The 23,812-nt window shown below is 37.7% G+C and overlaps 1 protein-coding gene across 5 annotated transcripts in view; it reads right to left on the bottom strand.

Moving 5' to 3' along the window:
• Positions 1-23,812, bottom strand: part of ENTREP2 (endosomal transmembrane epsin interactor 2) — a 113,977-nt gene that overhangs the window by 37,863 nt on the left and 52,302 nt on the right. For all 5 annotated transcript variants that reach the window (XR_009278429.1, XR_009278430.1, XR_009278431.1 and 2 more), the window contains exons 4-7: positions 20,122-20,253; positions 10,433-10,540; positions 1,096-1,256; positions 382-517 (exon numbers count right to left, since the gene is read on the bottom strand). Coding sequence is in view for 2 of the 5 variants with exons in the window: in XM_058846768.1 (XP_058702751.1) it covers positions 382-517; positions 1,096-1,256; positions 10,433-10,540; positions 20,122-20,253 (537 nt within the window). In the remaining 3 variants the exon portion in view is untranslated. The remainder of the gene's footprint in view (positions 1-381; positions 518-1,095; positions 1,257-10,432; positions 10,541-20,121; positions 20,254-23,812) is intronic.

Here is a 23,812-nt window from a genome sequence, read left to right as displayed (position 1 = left end):
TTTCAGCTCAGTCAATACTGTACAGTACAGAATAAAGCAAAAAGTGTAACATAAATATTTGTCTCAAGTACACTGGTCCTTTCTGTAAGTTCAGGGTAAAGGTGTTCTGCACTCTGAGAAACAGCACTTTCTTACCACATAACAGCAGAAGCTGATTACTAAACACTGTAACAATCAGAAGGTTAAGCAATAGAGAACTACTCACTGCTATTGCATAGGAAGTAAAATTTGTTAGCTAAACCTTTATAAAGAAAATGGTCTGGAAAATGTTTTTAAAGAATGTAAGTATTTTCTAATGGTTTTCTTTAAAATTTATCTAGAATTGTTTTGCACCATGAAAATTTGAAGATCACACAAAGAATTTCCTTTGTTTTTCCTCACCTGACTGGCAGGCATCTCTCCAATCACTGCCTCATAAGGAGGGGGCAGCTCACTTGGATACAGCATTCCTGGGCTATTGATGGTTACTTCATATAAAGCACCAAATGGGGAATGAGGGAAGTCCAGATGGAGACTTCTACATAAAAACATAAAGAAGCAAACAATTAAGAAATGGCATTAGATTTACTACCTACACCACAGTGATGTAAAGACTTCTCTGAGTTCAAAGCCAATTCACTACAAAGAATTACATTCAAGAAATGTATTACACATCCAAAATGAAGCCCTTGTTCACAGGGTAGCATCAACAACTTTTTATCTAGGATGCCAGCTATCTTTACCAGCCTGTTTTGCCACTACTAATTTCCTTTTCAAATTAATACACATTAATTGCAATTATTTCCTTAAAAATTAAATCTCATACTCAACTCCAATTATATAATGTTAATAACTGTGAAAGGATCACTTACAAAGAGATCTTTGCTCAAAGCTCAGACATTGTTATCTTTGTCTTAGCTAAGTTCAATCATTTCTCTATTGCAGCAGTGCTTTAACACAAATATTTCCAGATGTAGCCTAACAAGTTTGTAATCTCTCTGGAAAAGAAGAGCCTAATGTAAGTGAGGAACATTTGGCTTCATCCTCTTTGAAAGAGATCCTTAGTCCACAGCTCAGAACCAAGTGCTGACTGCAAGAACAGGGAAGGAGAATCACCTCTGTGCCTCCCCCACGGGCGTGCAGGTGTATTCCGGTGGGTAGTACGGAGGAGGGGGGATTGGTGGGATGAACTCATCAAAATCCAAGGTTTGGTGCAGGACAGTTCCATGTGGAGTCATGCAGTCAGGATTAGCAGAATGTGGCCTCTGTGGCAGAAACTGAAAATGAACAGGTAAAGTTCCTTCAGATGGTAAAAAAACATCATCACCAATATCAAAAATTTTAACAAAAGATCAATATTAGCGACCCTGACCAATACCAAATTAATTAATACCAAATTAATTAAGTAATGAAAAAGGCACTTCTGGGAGTGTAAGAATACTTGTGACCAGTGAGGAAGGTGAGTCAGACTGCCAAAATACAGCACAAAGTTTTACTAAAGTCAGAGAGGCCATGGGCCTCCAAGTCAGTCACTCTTAGGTTGCAGGACAGATATCTACAATTGAATGGCTTTTCAAGAAATATTTCTTGAATAATTGTATATTGTTTATTGTTGCCCCACATAATCAGTTCTATTTTAGTAACTGATGAAAAACAGATATAACTACTAAAATAAGTATTTGCACATTTTTGTTTCCAATCTGAACTGCCTTGCACTTACAGAGGAAAAAAAAACCCAATGCCAACCCCCAAAATGCTACTACATAGACATTATCCTTTGAATAAAACAACTCGAAATATCCCACCCATTTTCCACTTCCAACGAAGGGGCCATTTATAACTATTCGTTATTATTCTTGTAAAATGAAATATTCTTAATAGCTGTTTGTGGTTTGGTGATACAGACACTGCACACTTGAATGTGGTATAAAGGTTATAAGTGCTGGCATGAAAGTAAGAAAAACATTTATTCCATGTACACATCTCAAAACCCAAAAGAAAATAACTACACTGCACAAAAAAAGCCAATAATACTGAGAACCACATCAACATTTATGACAGGAACCTCATCAGCTTTGAGTGGAGCAGGAATTTAAAGAAGCCATTCCAATACCACTGATATCAGGAACACTCACAAGTGTTCTGGGAAAGGCCTGAACTAATTCAAGATCAAATATGGAGCATCCTCAAGATCCCACAACCCACACCTGGCTCTATTTGGTCCCCATGGTTCAAAGGGGACTAAAAGACAATCCAAAATCACAGAATTTTTTCTTCTCCAGGCAAACTTCTGCTGTCATATCACTTTTCTTGGATCAGTAGATGACTTGATCTTTAGCTCCTGCTTCCTAAAACAAGCCAGCTGAGAAATTCTGCTGAAGGCACATTTATTTTTTAGACTGGAACAAGACAACATATGTTTTTGTACTGTTGGCTCATTACATTATTGTTTGTTTAAAGCCATGATAAAGATTTGGGAAGCAGCAAAATAAGTTTATGCTTAGGAGATCCAACAAGTAGAAAGTAAAAACCTTCATTTTTAATATCACAGTTCTATATTTATCACTTTTTGAAATTTAACTTGGTCTAGTTCTGCTGAACTGTGATAATTTACATTATCACAGAAATGATACTGGTCATCTGTGTTTTAAAGCTTTTCTTAGAACTTCTTAGTTCTAATAAACTCACCCTATGCTTGTTGTTTCAAAGGTCAGAGCTGTAATAATGCAGCACAGCAGAGGGTCAGGGGGACCAATATCAACAGGTTGTGAAAATGAAGTATTAGCTGCTCACTGATCGGCTCCCCAGAGATATTTCCATGTGTAACTATTAATAGAGAACCTCCTCTGCAGGATGTGTTATTTCCTTACATCCAACAGCCAAGCAAGGACTTTCAGCCATTGTGCTCTACTCACAGTACAGCATAGAAACAGACAGGGCATCAGCTCCATTTACTCTTCATTATGTGAAATGTCTGATGCTCTTTATCCTCCATGTGAGGTGGGATGCTGTTATCCCAGGTACTATCAGACATTTCTCTATTTGACTTACAGAAAAAAACCCAACAATTTTCTTCCTGTCACTTGGTCTAAACTCATCTGATCTTTCAACAGCCATTTCCCAAAGTATAACATTACATTAATATCAACCATTAAACTCCAAATTTCTGCCCTAAGCAATCATAAGCAGTCATCGGTCTGTAACCATCTCAAACACATGGAAGAATCTTCTAGGAAAAAAGGAAACAAGAAAAACCTCAACATGATTATCTAAAACCTGTAAACATTTATCATAATGAAAACAAATATCTGAATACTCTGGGTCACATTTTGTACACTATTAGACTCCACCAATCTCAAGGCTGCCCTCATTTTCCTTAAAGAGTTGATAATTCGGGTCATTTTTACAGTTTGGAAAGAAAGCAATTTTAATTTACAACTTCCTTGACCTTCTCCCAGACTGTTTCCATACTGCCATGGACCCCGAGCTTTGGTTTGCACCAGAGAACTTGCAGCTCCATTCCCTCAGTCCTGGAGTTCCCTGGAGCTGGATCCATTGAGCCTCATGTTGGGAGTGATGCTCTTACCACTGTCAGAACAGGGCAATTAAACACACGGCACTTTCACAGCAGCAGAACCATCAGCACACACTTTGTGGGACATGACAGAAGGGAGAGGTTTCACACAGGGCAGAAGGGGCTGTGGTTTCAGGAGGAAAAGACCTAATGCTTGGATGAAATTCAGTTGAAAAGCAGAAATATCTGCATCCCTTTCAAGATCCAAACCATCCAGTACAAACCATGGCAACGGACTGTGACCAGCACTTGACAACAAGCAGCAGAATGGACATGAAAATACACGTTTGGGGGGTGTTTATAAACAACAGTTTACCTGTGTGATATCATCCTGCTGGAAGGCACAGAAATTAAAGTGAAAAAGGCTGTAAGAGGGAAACTAGCAGGAAATGAAACCATAGCAAATATAAGGGATTACCACAAAGAGCAGATATCCTTGAGAAAACAATTGAAAGCTAGTAAGTGGGAATTAAGTCATATTTTATTCCATATTACGTTATCTACTGATCTCTGCTAGCCTGTAAAAGCTTATTCTTTCTACGGGAAAATTTATTTTAAAAATCTTCAAGAGTTAGTCTCAAATAGTGAAGTCTGGCAGGGTTTCAGCAAAGGCTTAATACAAATTTCATAGGTTAAAAAAAGACAGTAATAAAACACAAAAAGCTGAGAAAGCTGAAGAAACACTGACAAATACTTTCACACAGAAACACCCATTTCTGGTATTAGAAGACAGCTGTTATCAAATAACCAGTCTCAAGATACTGATGGCAAGTGGGACAGGCAACAAGAACTGCCAAGCAGAAAATGGGGGTGGTCTGTTCAGTCACCAGGATAAACAGGATCAAGTTGCACTCAATGTCATGTCAAAAACTACAGCTCACACTACGGAACAACTCCCAGCCAGCCTTGGGATTAAACTAATGGCCACTGGAGAAGCAATGGATAGAAATGGTTGCAGACAAAGATGAACAGCATACACTCTAAACCCAATTGCGTTAAAAGCTTAGCAAAATTTTCTAGCTATCAACAGATACTTCAAACATATTTACTTGAAAGAAAGAGAAAGCCCATGGCTGTGGAAATCCAAAAGACTCAACCATTTCTGTTACCCTTCTGGAGCTCCTGGATACTGGGAGCTGTCAGAAATCTGACAGGCAATGAAATACAGATCTGGAATTCATGCTCTGCTTTTAGGAAACAGTTGAGCTTGTGTCTGAAGCTTGGCATTCGAATTATTACACTCACACAGGTGTTTTCTCATCCTTGGCCTTAGTTTAGTGTGTGAAATGTGTCTGATACCAGGTGGGCATTACACAGCCCAGTGCATGTGCTGAAGGGATGTGCAACACAGAGCCCACATTGACCACAGAACTCATTGTGTTTTCACTTGGCACATCTGACTTGGACAGAGTTGAACAGCCTGATTTAAACAGCCCTCATACTAAAAACTACTTAATTTTTTTATTTTGTCTGCAGTTATGAGGGAATGTTCTCTGTCTGGTTGCAGCAGGGTAAACAAGAAAGCTGTAAAATGCTTGGACCCACATTCAATATAGAAGTTTGCCATGGCAGTAGCAGCAAATCGTTAGGAAGCAGAGAATTAGAAACACAAATGCTAGAAGTACCCCACTTCCAGAAGAGGTAAAAGTTTTTGAAAATGCAGTTATGCTCAAGGGTCCATTGCCATAGCACTGAGAATTCCACACAGCCAACAACGGGCTGAACACCAGTGACCTCCTCTGCCAGCTCACAGGCTGCAGCCAGACACATCAGCTATCCCTGCCCAGTGAAGAATAATACATCTCTCAGTGATTAACTTTTTCAGGTGAAATAAACACCTTTACATAAATATGTGTAAAATTGTAAAACCCATTCTCTTTTTTTCAGCCCAAATTTCCAGCTCTTCTCTGAAAGGTTGTCTGTAAGTTGGTCACTGAAGTGATCAGAAGATATTATTCATGTTCTGAATATTTTGAGTACACTGAGGTAAAAGCTGATGAAGGAGACCGACTTAAGGAACTGAAGAAACAGCAGGTAATACCTGTCAATATAATTATGCATTGAAATAATTCCTCATGTGATACCATGTGGTCCATCCTTCTGCCCAAGGTACGTGAGACTACCAACTCTGCAGCAGGATTCCCAGCTCTGGGACCTCCCCACTGAACATCAGCAAAGACATCCTCTGCTCTGTGTATCCTGCAGCTGCTCAGCACCACTGACCCCAAGTAAATGCCACTGCTGGGAGTCACTGCTCAGCAATTACAGCTTACCTAAACCACAAGTGACATCTATCAGTGTGTGCCTGGTGCTCTAAGGGAAACTTATCTGGAGTTTTTCCTATATCTGCATGTAATTACCTCTGCCTTCCATATCATGTTTGTTAAACATACTGTATAACATCAAAATCAGTCCTTTGGAGACTCCAGAGTTCATTATTCTCATTCCAGTCATTTATAAAAATCTGCTGGTTTTTGAGAATGGGAAATAAAATTTCTAATTGCATATAATTAAATAGTGGCATGTTATTCTGAGTAAAAGCTCTGTGCAATACACTCAGGTCTATAATTCTGTCTTCAATTAACTGCCCTCTTGGACAAGTTGTTTTCCTTTTCTGAAACACTGGAATCAGTATCTGCTGAAGGGAAATGTAGACTCCAACTGTCTACAAGAACAGGACCATGGCTGACTCTTCTAATTTGTCCCTGATCTTAAAGGGAAATTATGATACAGAAGATATTTTGATAAGGAAAACACATTCAGATTTTTCTGCTCAGTTATTTCCAGTTGCTATTCCTGCAGCTGTCACAAGCCATTGGCTCTGTAGCCTCATGTGCATTGCTCTGCGGTATCTTTTTTTGAAGTACTGACCATATTTTAGTCTTAAATACTAAATATTCTTATTCTACCAATAAAATGTTTGATGAAAAATGGTACATTTTTGAAAAATGTTAAAAGATTTTCTGACCTAAAGTTTGCATTTATGGTGGGTGTGAGGGGGAGTATTTATGCAACCATATTTACATTTAGGATCTTTCTATAGATGTACGTCACTCCCAATGCATATTTCTAAAGGGACTGTCAGATGGGTTTTACAGTACCTGTAAGTGAGCTTTGTGCCCAAAAAAGGATTATTTAGGTTTTGATGTAATTAGATTAAATAATAAATTATATGTAATAACATAAGATCAATTCTCACCCTGAAGCTTCACCCTGCAGGTTTTTAAAATTACTATTTCACCAGAATGTGGGGGTTAAACAATGCCAGCGAGATATTACCCTCATACAGAGGTGCTTTCTGCAAGGTGCTTGAGTAGAAATATTAACTACAGCCTATTAAGATAATGACATGCTGAATTATCATTAGGACTGATGAAAACAGTAATTAAATGTTACAGCTTGCATGTGTCATCATTACCTTATTTTCTTTACAAAACAACAGATGGTTTTAGGTATCACACAACATGAACAGCTACTAACAGTGATAGTGATAAAATCAGAACACACTTGATATCAGTGCCAGCACTTCTAGGATAAGAACTGTATAAACATATCTGGAGTGGAAGGAGGACTGGAATAGGTGTAATTTATGCTTTAGCTCGGCCACAGTGGGTGCAATATCTTATATTTCTTACTTTAATCCAGGCAGCTACCTCCTGAAGAAAACAGGGTGCATTTTCCCAGTAGCCACTCATCAGACAAGATGCAAACTGAAACTGCCTCAGGGAACAAATGAGATATCATGGAAGTGACAGTTTGGTTATTAAGAGAGGTTTCTTCACATTACAGAGCCTTGATATGATCTGATTTGATTCACATGTATCTCCTGGAGGGGTGTGGACACAGAAAGAACAATTGTAGGAAGCCCTGTAATGGAGTGCAGCCTTAAACTCTCTAGTGAAACACAACAAATGCCTTTTTGATCTTTAGCTATGGTATCATTTTCTCTTGCAGCTTTAGTACAATTGGTACGGTTTCTTTCTCTGAGCAAATGGATATACTTAACACAGTGAGAAAGGTTAAAGTGAAATGAAAATTTTGGGGTACTTTCTGAAACAGCCAACTCAAATAAGGAACAATCTTGAAAAAATATAAAATAAAATACAATGCAATAAAACCACTCTGAGGTATTTTGCAATATTTTTTTTTCCTTAGAACTTGAAATAAAATAAGAAATCCTCTTCAAATTCACTGGAAAATTTAAACTGTGCTTACTAGCAGGCAGCTTGTGTTTTTAGGATGTTTTTCCTAAAGGTTGGGATCTTCAGAAGACAGCAGTTTCCAGTAAAATACATCAGTTGGCCCGTATGAATCAAAACACTTGCTCTATGCAAAAGTCATCAACAAATGACAAAATCACAGAGTCACTGCTGAAGATTTTCTTGAGGCTGTTGCACCTGCTTTATGTCAGTAAGTAATAAATTGGAATTCTTTGAACTTGCAAAAATTACCATTCCAATGGACTAATTTCTGAGACAAAAACACTAACAGAGCACAGGAGTCACAGAACTGATTGCTCTAATAATAACCTAATGACATCCAAGGAGGGTGTTCCCTCCTGCCTCCTCTTGCTACAAGAGAGCCTACAGAGCTCTTGAATACTGTAGAACAGAGTAAAACAATCAGCACAATAATTAAAACATTTTCAGCTATGAGGATTGGATCTCTTGCTGCTGCTGTCAAATTTCCAACATGGCACAGCTAAGAGAAGATGCACGCATCAGTGAAAAGTTAAAGGAAAGAACACAAATCCAGCATTAGCAAGCAAGAAAAAAGGAAGTTAATCAGATTTCTGGATGTAGTAGAGCAAAGGGGGACTGCAGATCATGGGACAATAGGCTGAAAGTAGTGAAAGAAAAAGAAATCCTCAGGTGAGAGTTCAGCTGGTCTAAGTCAGCGTAGCCCCAGGGAAGTTACGCTCACTTAGGCCCGGCAGGAATCTGGCTCAGCAACCTGAAAAAAGAAAGGGAAAAACTGATAAACAAGAAAAGACTGGGATTGAGCAGAAATAGATATATATATATGTATATAGATATATATACATATATATATTTCCCTTCTTCTGGGGAGAGGGAAGAAAATTCTTGTCGATGGAGCTGAAAGGGTGGGAGAATGGACAACTAAGCAGGAAGACAGCTGGAAACACAAAGCATAGGAAGCAAAAAGAAATTAACATAATGGCAGCATTGCCAGGTGGGAAAGAAAGAATCTTAAAGACATCAAAAATGAGGTGGCAGAGAGAAAAATTATGTGTTTTTAAGGAATTTGACTTCCTACTGAGGTTACTGCTTCCTGCATATACCCATCAGAAGCACTTTAATATTGTTCTTGGTTCATTGTTATTTATTTGTTTTTATGCCTCTGACACTGCTAAATACCATTATATGTAGATCAAGATTCCTGGATTATACATTTCTGGATCACTGTTACTATTTTTCCGCTAGACAGACAGATTTTTCAAGGTGTGATAATCTCTTCATCTCCCCATCATCACTGCAAGGTGAAAAAGTTCTTTAGTCAATGGGCATTCTTGAAGCAAATATGGAGGGGGAAAGTGTGTGAAAAGAAAGAATACCCAGAAAATGATAAAAACCCTTTAACATTTAAAATATAAGTGTCTTCAGCTGAAATTATTATTTCTGTTGTTTCACATCCATACTAGTGTTATTAAATAAGCAGTGTTTATGAGCCTCTACAAGCCTGCACAATATGCATACACAGAGCCCTATAGCAAAAATGCATTTATGTACTATTTGTAGTAATTACCCAAACATATGAGCCTAACTTATTATACCCATTACTATGTGAAACAAACACCAGACCCTGGCCTGAAGATATTCTTTAAGTGGGTTTGAAACCCAGTGACTGGAACACTTGTCTAGAAATGACAGTCAATATCAATATCCATGGCACCCAGTGTATTTCTAATTATTCATTTATTTTTAAAACAAGTATGCCTGCATTGCAGGCTATACACCATTTCTGTGTTGCTTAACTGGTTTGCATCTAACTTAATATTAGGTTAGGTCAGTCTTCCATCCAGCAAACTTTTCAAAGTACAAATGGCCTGTGTTAGATTTGTGTGTTTGCCCTCCCTTATCAAACAGGACATTTCCTAGATTAATTAGCAATAGAGCAAGGTTACAAGCAGTGTAGCTGGCCTGAAAAATACAAAGGTTTTTAAAGGTTTCTTTTTTTTTTTTTTTTTACATTGAAACCTTGTAAATACCAACACTCATTTGGAATAGGAAAGCTCCCTTTGTCCAACCAAAACAAGACAGCATCCTGTGATGCAACTGACTGTGCAGAAGACTAATGATCCTTTTCCCTCTTGTTTTGAACACAAATGCTACTCTGAGACTGAACATGTTTTCCTTATGAAAACACAGTTATTGGCACAGGGCTGTGAAAAGTTCCAGTTTTGAGCTTATACTTCTCCAACTCCATAGCTCTCAAACCAGACTAGTAGTGAAAACTGAGCTCTTAAAGCTAAGTAATTGCTCTGGGGAGTGTGGAAACTGGAGATAATATACAAGTGATGACAGCAAATGTAACGTGCATTTGTAACTGAGCCTTGTTAATAACCTCGTTAACAAAAATACCAACTCCCAATGGCAAAATCCTGATCCTAACACTCTACCATAATACAGAAACATTACAACACAGCAGCTCCTGACACTGCATACATCTTTATGCTATATTTATATAGATGTATGCAGATAAAAAAACACACCCATGTACACACATATTCTAACACTACACAGGGACACACAAATAAGCTTAAGTTTATAAGCGAAGAGTATGTGCAAATGAATATCCACACAGAAGGACACTGTGTTATGCTGGACAAACCCTGTGTTGTCACTGAAACGTACTCACCATTTGCAGAAGATCAGAAGAAACCATCTGCATGCAACACATTGCTGTTGCCAAAGCACAGACAATGGTGGAGATGATATTGAGAGCGCACACACTGAACAACAGGTCCTGCGAAGAGACATCAGCAGAATATCATCTCTTACCTCAGGGACACAAAGGACAGGAAATGCTTGAGCAATTTGATAACAAACACTGCTATTGATTAATATGGTCTCAAATAACTGGGTAGAACTCATTTAGCTTGTAATCATTTTTGGGTAGCAATCCACAAAGGCAGCAATTACAGAAACAAACATCTTCCCTTTCCCACTTCTCACAACACATTTGCTATTAGATATTTCCTCAGAAATATTGATATTCAAATTTCCTAGTTCCCCCAAAAGACAAATTACTCTTTCACAGTCGACTCCAAGCAGCAGCTATCACAAGAAAGATACTATGAAAGACACTTCTGATTAAAAACGACATGCAGAAATATTATTGCGTTGAGTAGTTGAAATCTACAACTTATGGTTGTGTGTTAAAAAAATTCAAGTATGAAATAGAGACTTATCCTGTGTCAGAAACTCGATGAATCTGAAATATTTTTATACATGAGAGAAACGCAGTGATTACACACCCAGACATTTCACCTTCTACTGATGAATTGAGTGCCTGTGGCCATATTGTTGGCTTGGTTATTTTTAAAGAAAAAGAAGTTTAAAATATAACACACAGTATTGGTTTAACAAGTAGAATAAAAGAAAAGATATATTTGAATTAAAATGAAGCATTTTTATAGCAATGATGCCATTAAAAATAAAGCATCCATCTCAATCCTAGTCACTGGATTTGTATTTTCCTTCTCCATAGCCAGAGAAAAGAGAAGAATGTAGTGTGTTGGCAACATTTCAAAACTACTACAATCCTTGTACAGCAACTGCGTGGCTGCTGTGGCTGTTGTGTGGCTCAGTTCTCTGAAAAGACAGTAAAAGCACTTGAGAAAAAGCAGCAGAGAGAACAGATGGAAAACTAAATCAAAATTGCTACAGTACCATGAGTAAAAAACACTCACTGTATAAAGAACATTCCATAGGATCTAAGTTTAAGGGAGTATTTCATTCATTGCCAGTGCATGAAATAACTTCCATGCTATAAATTGCTTTGTTTTCCCCAACAGTTCTGAAACAAATGATAGAAAGGGGCAGATTTATTCCTGCCACTGTAATTGCTCGCTCCTCAAGTGACCTTCATTGGAAGACAGAAATGCCAGCCATGGGAACCAGGCAGACAGTAAATGGGCCAACAAGTTTTAGTCATTTAATAACTTACACTGAGCCAGATATGCTCTTGCTGATCTGGTCAGGAGTTTTCTGTCTTCTTGGCCAGCCCCTCAGCCAGGGAATAATGAATCATCAGCATTAACAGCAAAATACTGGGAGGGCCAATCACTAACTCACTTATAGAAGGTGATATGGAGGACTCACTCAAAGTCATACAGACCTACTTAGAGCATTCAAATGGAGGTAAACAGGCAAAGTGATCCCTGGAGAGTTAATTAGTTAGCAGTGGCAAAAGAAGGAGATTGAGATCCTTCATGTTCTGCTTTCCACATGCAAACCTAGATAAAGAACACTGAGACACAGACAAGATCTAGGGTAGAAAATGGAACAATTTCCTAGCAGGAAGAAACTTCATTCATTGCCTACTGCAGCCATTTAAATACAAAAAACTTAGCCAACCTGAGTGCATAACTTAATACCATTTATACTAAATAGTAAAATCAAAGTTCTAAATTAAGATGCAAAGCATCTCCAAGACACTCATACAATTTCACATGTCCCAGGACAGACTTAACTGTACCTCTAAGTCTCATGACAGATGTTTCTTTGATCTGTTCCTAAAGATCCCACAGCTTCATCCCACTATTGCAGTATTTATTTTTACCATCAGTGTCCTGGTCCCACAGATGAAACTCATGGCTTCTTTCCTTCCATAGCTCTTGAAAACCGAGCAGACTTTTATACCTTTGAACCCTATTATCACTCTTGAAGCCTTTCCCCCCTTTACTACATGACATATTAACACCATTTTCTCCAAGTCTCAACTGAAATCAACTTTCTAGGCCCCTCTGAACATTTTAATTAATTTCATTTGCTTCACCTCACCTGGGTCCACATTTTCCTTAAATGCAGAATCCTAAACTAGGCACAACTGAAGGCCTTGCAAACACCAACTCTAGTTAGAGGATTATTTCTTGTGCCTTGCAGGCTCACCCTGATCCACCCTGAGCCTTTCCTTGGCACGCTGGGACAGCTGCACTCCTTTTGTTATTTGGCATTATGGTCTTGGGGGTTACTGCCCACAGGAACAGCTGCCTCTTTCCACACACTCCTTTCCAGGCTAATTCCTGCTACAGTCTCTTTGAAGGTGAAGGTACAACTAGAAAATTACAAATGCAAGAATGCAGAGTTTTTATGTATTTCATAAAGATCAATCAGGAGCAGACCTGGCAGTAACCAGTAAAAGGCAGCAAAATTAAATGAAGAAATGGAAAATATGTTAAAATTTTAACAGAGAGAGTAATAACTGAGCAATGACTGTGAAATCCTCACCACCACTAAGTATTTCTTAAAGCAAGACTACTTCTTTATTTGTTTTGGCTTTCTTATCTTAATCTGTTTCAACTCTAACAGGAATCAAACCGCAACCCACCCTTCTCCTCTGCTCCCCACTCCCCCCATCCTCCCTAAACATCAATCAGCCTCAGGAAATTTACCATTTTCAGGAAATTCACTCCCTGTACCCTGTAGAAAAAATAATTCGATAATCCATGACACTCATTTATTCAGGTATAGATAAAAAGTGAGCAGGAACTAAAGTCCTCCATGGCCAAATACGATGCCAGAAGGACAGGGTAGGTGCTTACAGATGGCAGCTGGAACAAACAATGACAATTAAGATGTCCTTTAGGAAATGTCTGTGAAAAAAGCAGTGACCACAACAGGGCCAGTCGTAACTTCCCACAGCCCCAGCCAGCTACATTTATAGGTGGCTAAAGGAGCAGGAAATCTGTATTAAATACAAAATCAGGGAGCTTTAGTCACAGCTCGTTAGTTGACATCTACCAGAACACAAATCAGAACACACAACACGTGAATCTCTAATGGTATGAAATACAATTCTCTGCTCCTCAGAAATGGCTGAACCAATTTTTTCTTAGATGCTGTCTTTGTCTTTTTAAGACAAAAATGATTCTTCAGCAGGTTTATATGATAATTAATGCTTTGATGAGTATAATGTACTAGGTAGAATTATTCTTCTGCAGCTTACATATACAATTTTCTTCATGCACCCTAGCTCACTAACTGCAGAGGACAGAGGACATTCCCCTTCAGAGTGGAATCAGCTGTCAGAACTGCCTGGAACTGTGCCTAAATCAGTCCAGATACTCACCCACAGGAGTCAGACAGCATTACAAGCTGTTTCTCTGCGGCCACTTATTTTCCCAAGTAGGTCCCTCACTAAATCTCAAAGGCTGAACTAAAATTTAATACTGACAGTGAAAAAAACAAGATTTTGTGGTTGCAGTAATCCATTTATATAACAACTTGAACAATTACCAAACTAATGCACTTGCAAAACTGTTCATCATGCTTTCCCTCCATAATAACAGCCACCTTTGACTTATGATGTGGTCCCAAACAATACCTGTGCATTCTCAAATCTTCCTCATACTATCATCTTCCATATGTCTAACTTAAGGACAGAACATCTATTTTTTATTTTTCCTAATTCAAGCTGTTTTCACTATTATTCTTTTGACACTGTTTTTGTGCTACTGCACCTCAGTTCTTTCTTTACTAGCATAATTAAATTAATTCATAAATGTATAAAAAAGCATGTTCTAGAAATGTGTAGTCCAAAACCCTACAGAACACAATAAAATAGGAAATGTATTACAAAACCTCAATATTATTTAAAATATGAATGTTAAATTGCAATCTTTTTTAATATTCTGTATTCAAAAAATACAGATAAAATTAATTGAGAATATCATATAAAAAACTCATACTGTCATATGCTTGAAAAGTAATTTGTCCTAAAAACTGATTTTCTTTGTTTTCCATCAAACTGCTGAGTGATAAAGCAGTCAGATGGTATCAAACTGGAATAAGTAAAAAATTGGTGATTGTCACATCGATAACTCAACTGTAGAAACAATCATTTAACAAAGCAATTCAGAACAGGTGTTAGCACATGAAATTACCTGACAGAAGCAAAGAGATGAGATAGAATCTAAAATGAAAAATGACAATGGCACGAATCCCATCACCCAGTGATGGGTGCACTGGCAGGGCTGGGTCCTGTATAACCAATGAACACTCACTGCATGCGTGTTCACCCTCCTGAAATTTTGTCCTTCAGAACATCATTTGTACCTCCTATCGCAGCAAACATAAAGCAAAACTGGACTAGTATCACTTCATGTAATGGTGAGCCATACCCATAGAGCTCCTCCAGCTTAGAAACCAATTTACAATTGAATTTGTCTATAATATCAGTTATCTTTCAAAACCGTCAAGGAAGCCAGACTGAAAGAGGAATGTCTGGACATGTTCAAAACTCAACTCAAATGCAGACTTTGGTAAATATTTAGTCACTCTCTTGCTTCTTCCTATCATAGCAATAAACTATACTGTAAATTAAGTTATGTGCATGAACATCAAAGCAGAGAATTTATTGCTCAGTATAGGCCATACCATACAGATGAAGCACTATTACCTCAAAATATTCACTCTGCCAAGTATTATACAGAAAATTTATCAGCTGTGCTGCTTACACAGAATTGAGAAACTGTATTTAATCCTGTTTTGCTCTAGAAGGAAACAAAGTACATCCATTTCATTTTATGAGTTCCAGTCTGCTCAACAGTATTGAACTGACAGCTCTTTTTACAATACACTCACATTTTGCTGCCTGAATAGATTATTTTCCTGTGGAAAGAAAAGATTTGTAGTCTTTGAGGTTCTTAAGTTCTTGGCACTTTTGAGACCTTAGTCAATATACAATGAAAGAAGCAAAATCAGCTTGCTGATGTGTAAAAAGAACACTCTGTAAGCAGCAGCCCTGAACACGCAGATCTCAACATCCCCAGCGATCAATGGCTAAAAGCAGCTCCACGGCTGCAAAGCAGTGGAGATGATTTCTTTTCTCCCTGATTGACTTCAATTATAGCGTGCTTCATTTCTTACACTACTGTATCCTGAAAAGAGATAATGAGCAGCAAAGCTTTTTCACCCATTAAATTGGTGTCAATATACCTCTTTTATTCAAGGATTCAAGGACAACAATCCTTTTAAACTCAAAATATGACTTCAGCTGTTCTCACTGGATATATCTGGAAAAACACCAGGAAAACTATCTGCCCTACTACAAGGAAGGCTCAAGAATTAATTCTGAGTCTAACAGGTCTCAAACACACATTGCATTGTAAATGGAGAGATGGTCAACACTTCATAAAACAGATTTAAGGTTTGAAATACAGTATAATTCACTATTTTACCATACTTTTAAGAAGCAGTGCACAGATGCTACTTAAACTCAAATAGGTCTTCTCTGCTTGCAGACAAGTTTGCATCCCTTCCAAGTCAGGTGTCTGCATTAAATTTAGTACTGGCATATGACAGTCAGAGACTCCTGAAAGGCTAAGGTTTCATAACCTAACTGGACAAGGATAGAATAAAAAGATTCCAGTCATTCAAAGAGGCACCTCTTCAGCCATGAGAAAACTTTACAGCCATATTCACTCATTGTCCAAGCTAGGAACAGAAAAAAGTATGAGAAAGGAAAAGTAGCTCAATTATTCAGACTACAAAGCCCACCCTGATCTGCCCTATTTTTGATGGTCTTGGTGTAGTAAATACACTCTGAATGTGGGGAATATTTTCAGGTGCCTGTAAAGGAATGGGAAACAAGTCCAGCATTTAAAAATTTGATCTGAAATTACTTATTCTGTGCTGAGCTTTATCCTATTTTAAGTAGCTTTTGAAGCCTTTCAGATAAAATTCAGTAAAATTAACAATACTGCATTTGATCTTACAGTAAACCTGAGGAAAGACTGTTCTCATAACTCTAAAGAATGTGTTAGGAGCCATCCTCCTCTGTTTTGCAAGTGGAAACATCTTCTTCTGAATGAAAAAAAAATCTAAACATATGAGTAGACTTGGTCACCAGGAAACTCAGTAACAATAAATTTGGATTCAAAGGAGAGGTAAGGAAAAAAAGTATTCACACAGAAGACTGCAGAGCTACATAAATCTCTAATAGAGATGCCAAACTAATGAATGGAATTAGAAACCTGAAAAAACCATTTACTATTTCTACTGTACTTGAACTCTAGCAGCTCCAAACTAAATATTTATGCTGAAGACAGAGGAGGGAATCAGCTTCTCTCCTTGCCTGGTAGTCACAAAAGCATTCTACCAGATGCACCTTAAGTAAAGTAGGAAGCAATTATGAAATTAGCAAATCTATAAATTCATATACATGTCTGCAGGTATTCTGGACTGTGTAATTAAAAATACTCAGTTGGATCATAACTAAATCAAAACATTCTCCTCTCGCATGTCAATATCAGACAGCAGTAATATGATACAAAATAATTCAAACTTCTAAATACCTAACTTCATCCTTCCAAAATGTGCATCTTAAGTTCAGAATACTCTGAATTTAGAAAGAAGACATAATTTTCACAAATGAAAGATGTCAGGGAAATTCAGCCTTTGTACTTTAATTAACATTACGAAAAACTCAGTTCCTTAAAATTTCCTCCACAAACCAACACACCTCCTGTGGAAAAAAAGATTAAGTTGATGTTATTGAAATTACATGCCAAATCCATCCTATCTGTGGTCATAATTTCTTTTTTGGACACCTGATTCTTAATAAACTTTTTAAACTCTTTTAACTACTTTTGTTAATAGGTGGGATTTGCTTGTGCCTTCATTTGACTTTAATTAAGCCAAGTAACTTCCTAATACAAGATAAAGCTGCTCTAGAAATGTGGTTATTATAAAAAAATCAAGAACTGGGACACTGACATCCTTTAGAAGCACAGATTATTGATCCTGAGTATCCAGAGGAAAGGAAGGAATCTTATTTTCAGGGGCAGTTTAGGAGTTACTAAAGCAGGCAAGTGTAAAGGACCCACATCTTCTAGTGAAATACAGAAACCAGGAAGTGTCTCAATTGTAAAACAGGGTAGATGGATCACACTTGGGTGCTTGCACATCTTAATGGCAGCTCATCACATCATGCAACTGTGCTATTTTTACTGACGTGTGCAGACAAGACTACAAGTACAATATCTTATAAATATAATTTTAGCCCTACCAATTCACCACCCTTGAGTGGGCTGAGACCCCATTACAACAGTGAAATGGCACAGTATTTTTGTCCATTTCACTGCAACATATAATTTTGTGCTGAAATCCCACTATTCAACTAATCCCAGAAATCAGCACTTATAGAGCAGTCAGCATTTGCAATCAATACTCATATCCATAAAAATACATATGAGGGACCATACATGCTGCAGTGGTATGTCCCCATTAAAATGTTTGAGTAGTTTATTCAGGGCTTGAAATGAAAAAAGAAGGATGATTGATTTACAAAAAAGAACATAGAGATGGTTCATTGCAGAAGCAACAACAAATTAAGAGATTTTTCCAAAGCAATTATAAACCCTGCACTCAAAATCACGCAAGGCACAGTTAACATACACAGGACCAGGAGCCACTGCTGGTTTTCCTTGTCCTGTTTGACTGCCTGGGAACAGGCTCAGACTGACAGGTGCTCCACTGTTCTGTTCTCAGAGGAGCTCCACAGCTGCTACCACTGAAACCCACAGGTAATTTAGTGCAAACACGAGATTTTTACCCCACGTGCAAAGAGGAGGAGAATGTTACACATGAAGATGTATATTCTTAACTATGGTTCTCTATATTTTCTCTCCCTCTGGCTCCTCAAACAATGAATACAATTGAGCTTTGGGTACTAAAACATCTGTTTCTTTAAAATCACATTGTAGTTGTTAATTGTAATTAAAGAGGATGAGCCTTATCACGTTCAGCTGTTATCTAATGAGCCATAACTTTTTTTCTTATGGGCTTAGTAGAATGCTGTTCTTGAATTTACAGCCAGGAATCAGAGCCAAGCCAAATAGAAAGCAAATGTAGAATTAAAACTGGAAAAGATGTAAAAAACTTTCTGAACAAGTTATTTTCCTAACTACCCTTTGTTAGATGAAAAGTTCTGAACATAATTAAAACTGCACTCAGACTATACTTATGGGAACTCCTGTGTTTAAACCCATTTTCTTGTAGTGCAAGTTGATATGTCAATTCCCTTTATAAATGATTGAATTATACCTTGCAAGAAATTAAATTTTGTGCTTGCATTCTGATTGCTGTAGTGGTTAGAATCCTTGTCTTGATTTTCAGCATATGTCACTTCTACTCACTTCATATGCTGACAGTGGCCTCCAAAGATAAACAGCTGTTTTCCCTCTCATTAAAGTTTACCTTACTGACATATTTACAGGAAGCAAACATATGCTCCCTCAATCTTTATTTTTATGGGATTAGCAAGTCAGCTTTTCCTGGATGACAGGTTCATGTCTCTGCATCTGTCATACTTTGAGGAATGTCCTCAGAAGTTACCTTCTTGTAATACATTCCACTGAAGATTGTTGTTTTGACCAGCAATGTCAAGTTATGCTTCTTTTCCACTTACTAAGCTCAGTAGGTTTTTGCTCTATTACCTCAATCATCATCATTAAAACCTGAGCCAGAGTTCTTACATAATTTCAGGACCATAAAAAATATTTTAACCTTCTACTTTAATAATCCATATTACTTGGTGGTAGCTTTTTTTTTCTTTTTCTTAACAAGGCTGAAGAACATTTATATATTTACTACGTACCTTGTACAGGATTTCTACCCATTCTGAGTTTAAAAATATATTTTCAAATATCAATAAAACTTTTATAGCTTTCTCAGGACCTACCCTAAGATCTGCCTCCCTAAGATCCTTCTCACAATGAATTTCTCTATTTTAATCCATTATTTTCTATTAGTTTTATTAAAATACATACTTTGAAACTGAGAATCACAGATGCAGAGTTCTGCTGATCATGAAACTAAACCTAGAATGAATCAATAATCAATTGATAATCAATTTGCTCTCTATTTTTCATCTGGGTAGTTGTACCACAAAACTCTACAAGATTTACACTTCTTACAGTGTTGCAGGGCAGTTTACAAGCACATTTCCAGCATTACCCAGAAAGAACAGTCACTCTCCTCTCCCCAGGTAACCTTCATGGTAGCAGCACATCACAAAATACCTCATCATTCTGCAATACTTTGTGTTTGCAGTTTACCATAACATCAAGAAACACCACCTCAGAACAGCAAAGTGGAAGACACCTGTTCTTGCACCTTCCAGCATCAGTCAGTTTTAACTTCTGTATTCTGAATAATCTTTAACAAACCAGTTGCCCACACAAATGCTGATGTTGTGATGAAGATGTGTTTTGCACATAAGGGTGGATGAAGACAGAGAAGAGCAGCTGCTGCTGCCTTCATCACACACTTTGTCTTGCTAAGTTGAAAGTGCAATAAACAGTTCATTCCCTCCTAACGCACCTTTAGGGTCAGCCTCACTGCATTGCACTCCTGCAGAGGGTTCAGTTTCAGTGTTTCTCCCAGGTTACTGCAGCCTGATGTTTGATGCTGCATTTCACAGCAAACACAGACACCGTCACTGTCAAATTTAATCTGTGGAGAAAAGGTCAGAAGAAGTATAAATCAACAGAAACACACTTGCCCAAAGTGGTATTTACAGTTAAAGTAATGACTACTAAATGCAAAATGAAAATCTCTGTGCAGAACCCTTGGAGCAGAATGTTTTCCACTGGTTAATATAAGCTATAAAAACAGATGAAATACAGAAAGAGGATTCAATGTCAAAGAATATTACCTTTCATGCCTCTTTTTAAAAAAAATTTGCTTTCCAGGGGCAGGTGAAACCAGAGTAACTCAACAGAATAAACATAAAATCATACCCAATGTGGGAAAACCAAAAATAATAGAAAAAGGTCAGAAAATATGTGAAGGAGTCAAGACCACAAATCAGTCCTTTATTCCCCAGAGTAAAGATGGAAGCACAGTGGCTGGGTGGTGAGATCTGAATCACCCTGTTACTTACTCTTCTTCATTAAAAAAACCCCAAAATTTCCAGACACAAATGCACAAAAAAATTCCTAATGGAAATATATATTTGTTATTTTAAATTCAAATTCTCCCTAGGATGTTGCCAATTTTCTGAACAAAAACAGGTACCAGCATTCCTTGTGGAATTACCTTGCACAGCCTTATACATAGAATCATTTCAACAGAATATTTACTTACTTATTAGACCTCAAAGAATGTTTAAATTGTTCATATGATTTTTAAAAAGTATATGTTTAAATATATGTATTTTTTCGTGCTACTCCTGTCAGACTCTCTCCTTACATGCTGGTGACCAGGACAGCAGATGGAAGAGCGAAAATAAGAGTCAATTAAAAGAACATAATAAACTTCTCCAGATGAGGTACAGATGACTGAATGCTTGCTTACTGTGATGAAAGCACGCTCAGAGCAGGAGCTGTCTCAGGGGACTTCAGCTCCTGAGAGTCCACATTGCCCTCTAGCCAGCATAATTTGTAAAAGGCTTTAGAAAAAACTGGCTATGTAAATTCCACCATTTCCCATATTCTCCAAGGCAAAACTGGAAATAATTGTCTGTGGCAACTCACAGAGACTGGTCATACCCTATGCCATAGACACTGCAAAGAAATAAAGAAAAAACATACTTTGCTCACCTCTAGTTGTGATAGTTGTGGGTTTTATTTCTCATTAGCATACTATTTAACTACAAAGCAGCTTGAACAATTTCAGAATAGTTATTTTCCAATGCCTGTAATCTTTTAATACTTTCTTTGAAAAGGTGAAAGATCTGAGCAAAACCAAATTAAATGGTTTATGATCAGCTGACCTCAGCTCCTCAAGGTGATGTAAAATCAAAGTACTGGATGTCACTGGGGGAAATCTTGCTCCCAAACCTCTCTGGAAATGGTTCAGGGATTGAGAAATGCTGCTGAGGAAGTTTGGAACTGACACTTTGAGTTTAGAGCTATGCCAAGGCCAGGGGCAAGAAGGCTACACCTGGAAAATCAATCTAAGCTTCAGCCGCTAGAAAGCTTTTGTAATGAGGAAAATGGACCTGAGACAAAGCTTTCCACTGCAAGATTATCTGTTCTGATTCTTGCTGCCCCTGTTTAATAAAGAACAGGCATTGACTCAAGCCATGTATCTGGCATTTCTAATGTGAAATACACATCCCAGGGCTACCTGTATCACATGTAATGAACAGGTGTCACAAAGATAAGGCTCAAAAGGCTGGGTCAAGATTTCCCATTTATGAGACATTCTCAATTCATTCTGAAAGTTGTTCTATAACTTTGTACTGCCCAGTAGCTCTTCTTTTCATTTAATCCTTAAAATGAGTTAAAAGCTACTTGTTTTCAGGACAGATCTTGCAGAACACAGGGCCATCTTAAGAACAGCAGCATATTCAAAACAACCCAAGATTCACTACCAGATTGGAAGCATATTATTTTTTGAGAATTTTCATCAATTTTCCTTGTTGTGCACCTTTTCCTTCCATGTTTGTGAAGTGACACCTTTGCTGAGGTGTGTTTCTGCAATGGGGACCAGGACAAAAGGCTGAAGGTGTCACTGCACTTGTGTTCACAGCAAGATAGCTGAGAGCTGAGCCCCCTGCTCCAGAGTGCCCTTCCCTGCCCTGCTGCAGTCTCACACTTGTGCAGACAGGATCAAGAGTTCATGCAGCTATTCTGTGTCCTAAACAGTGCCAAAATCAGCTTTTTTTTTTCACTTGGAAGGAAGGAGGAGAAGTGGTTTATTGTTAGCCCAAATCACATCTCAAACGCCACCAACTGTGTGACTTCATAAACAGAGGCAGTAGCACTGACAATAAATCTGCATTGGTACAGGGAGAAGGGGTTGGGATCACTCCTTTCAGCTGCTGGGCTGGTGTTGGCCAACCTCAGACACAATTACTTCAGCAGTGCCTCCAAAACTGTGTTTCAATCTCTTTTTGGCTGGCAGAGCTCAAGAATAAAGCATCATTCACTTCATCCCCTGCACATACCCCCACCATCCTGTGCATATTTGTGTTCCACTTCGTGATTCTTACTCATGCTAGTCAGTACTCACAGTAGAGTTTGTGTGATTTCATATTTATGACAGTTGCACAGTACACCCTCATCCAAACCATATTTGAGATTTCAAACTTCAGCCCTATATACATGAATTGTCTAGTACGTTCATTTTGTCAAAAAGCAGTATTATTACTTCAAAAGTCATAAAACCCATCAAAACCTGATTTTTATATAGCAGAGAATCAAAAAAGAAAAGGACCTTCCAGATTTATTACAAATACATGCATACTCTGAGGCCTTATGTTACTTTTTTCATCTGTATCAGTTCATGAGGTTCTGTCAATGCCACTGAAAAGCTTTTTTGCTTGTTTGGCTGCTAAGTGCACACATATTCTCCCCTAATAGGGCAAATTAGGAATTAGTTAACAGGGCTGCTTTGCATTCTACCATCTCCTTAAGAGACGGAAGACTTATAAATGTAAGTCTTCTGGTAAAAGTAGTAATAGATTTTACTTCTTATTCTTCTAAATTAACATTCAGGTTTTTTGTAGAAAACATAAAAAAGGGAAGGAAAAATTTCAAAATGAAATACAGCAGTCCCAGAGTTGTTAACAAGGCAGTGAATGACAAGAAAGCTCCACTGGTGTGCTTAGGGGAAGGAACTTCAGTCAATTCTAGGACCTTATGCAGAGGGAAAGACGGGAGGATCCAGTAAGGATAAAGCTGCATTGTAGGGAAATATCAAGATTAAAAGCTGATAGATGAATAAGAACAAAACCAGAGTATATTCTTTTTCCTGGAATTTTAAAAATTGGTTTTTGATATGCACAGACCTGAGTTTAGCTGCACTGCAAAATGGAATACAAATAAACCTCAGTTCTGGACCTGGGCTCTGTTATTCATTCTGAACCTGTACCTGCTTCACTTCTCCTTGCTTTGTCTATTCCAGTTTAAGACCATTCAGGGAAAGGAAGAGTTTTCCTTTACATGTTACTGTAACCACTGGCCAATTTCAGCTGTACAACCAAAAAAAAAAAAAAAAAAAAAAAATTATAAGTAATCTTTCAATAGAGAGATTGACACCATCTCTACTTTTCTGAATAATAATC

Source organism: Poecile atricapillus, chromosome 11 (assembly GCF_030490865.1).
Source record: "Poecile atricapillus isolate bPoeAtr1 chromosome 11, bPoeAtr1.hap1, whole genome shotgun sequence".
Classification (NCBI taxonomy): domain Eukaryota; kingdom Metazoa; phylum Chordata; class Aves; order Passeriformes; family Paridae; genus Poecile; species Poecile atricapillus.
Note: the sequence above shows the minus strand (reverse complement) of the source record. Positions and strands in the feature narration are given on the sequence as shown.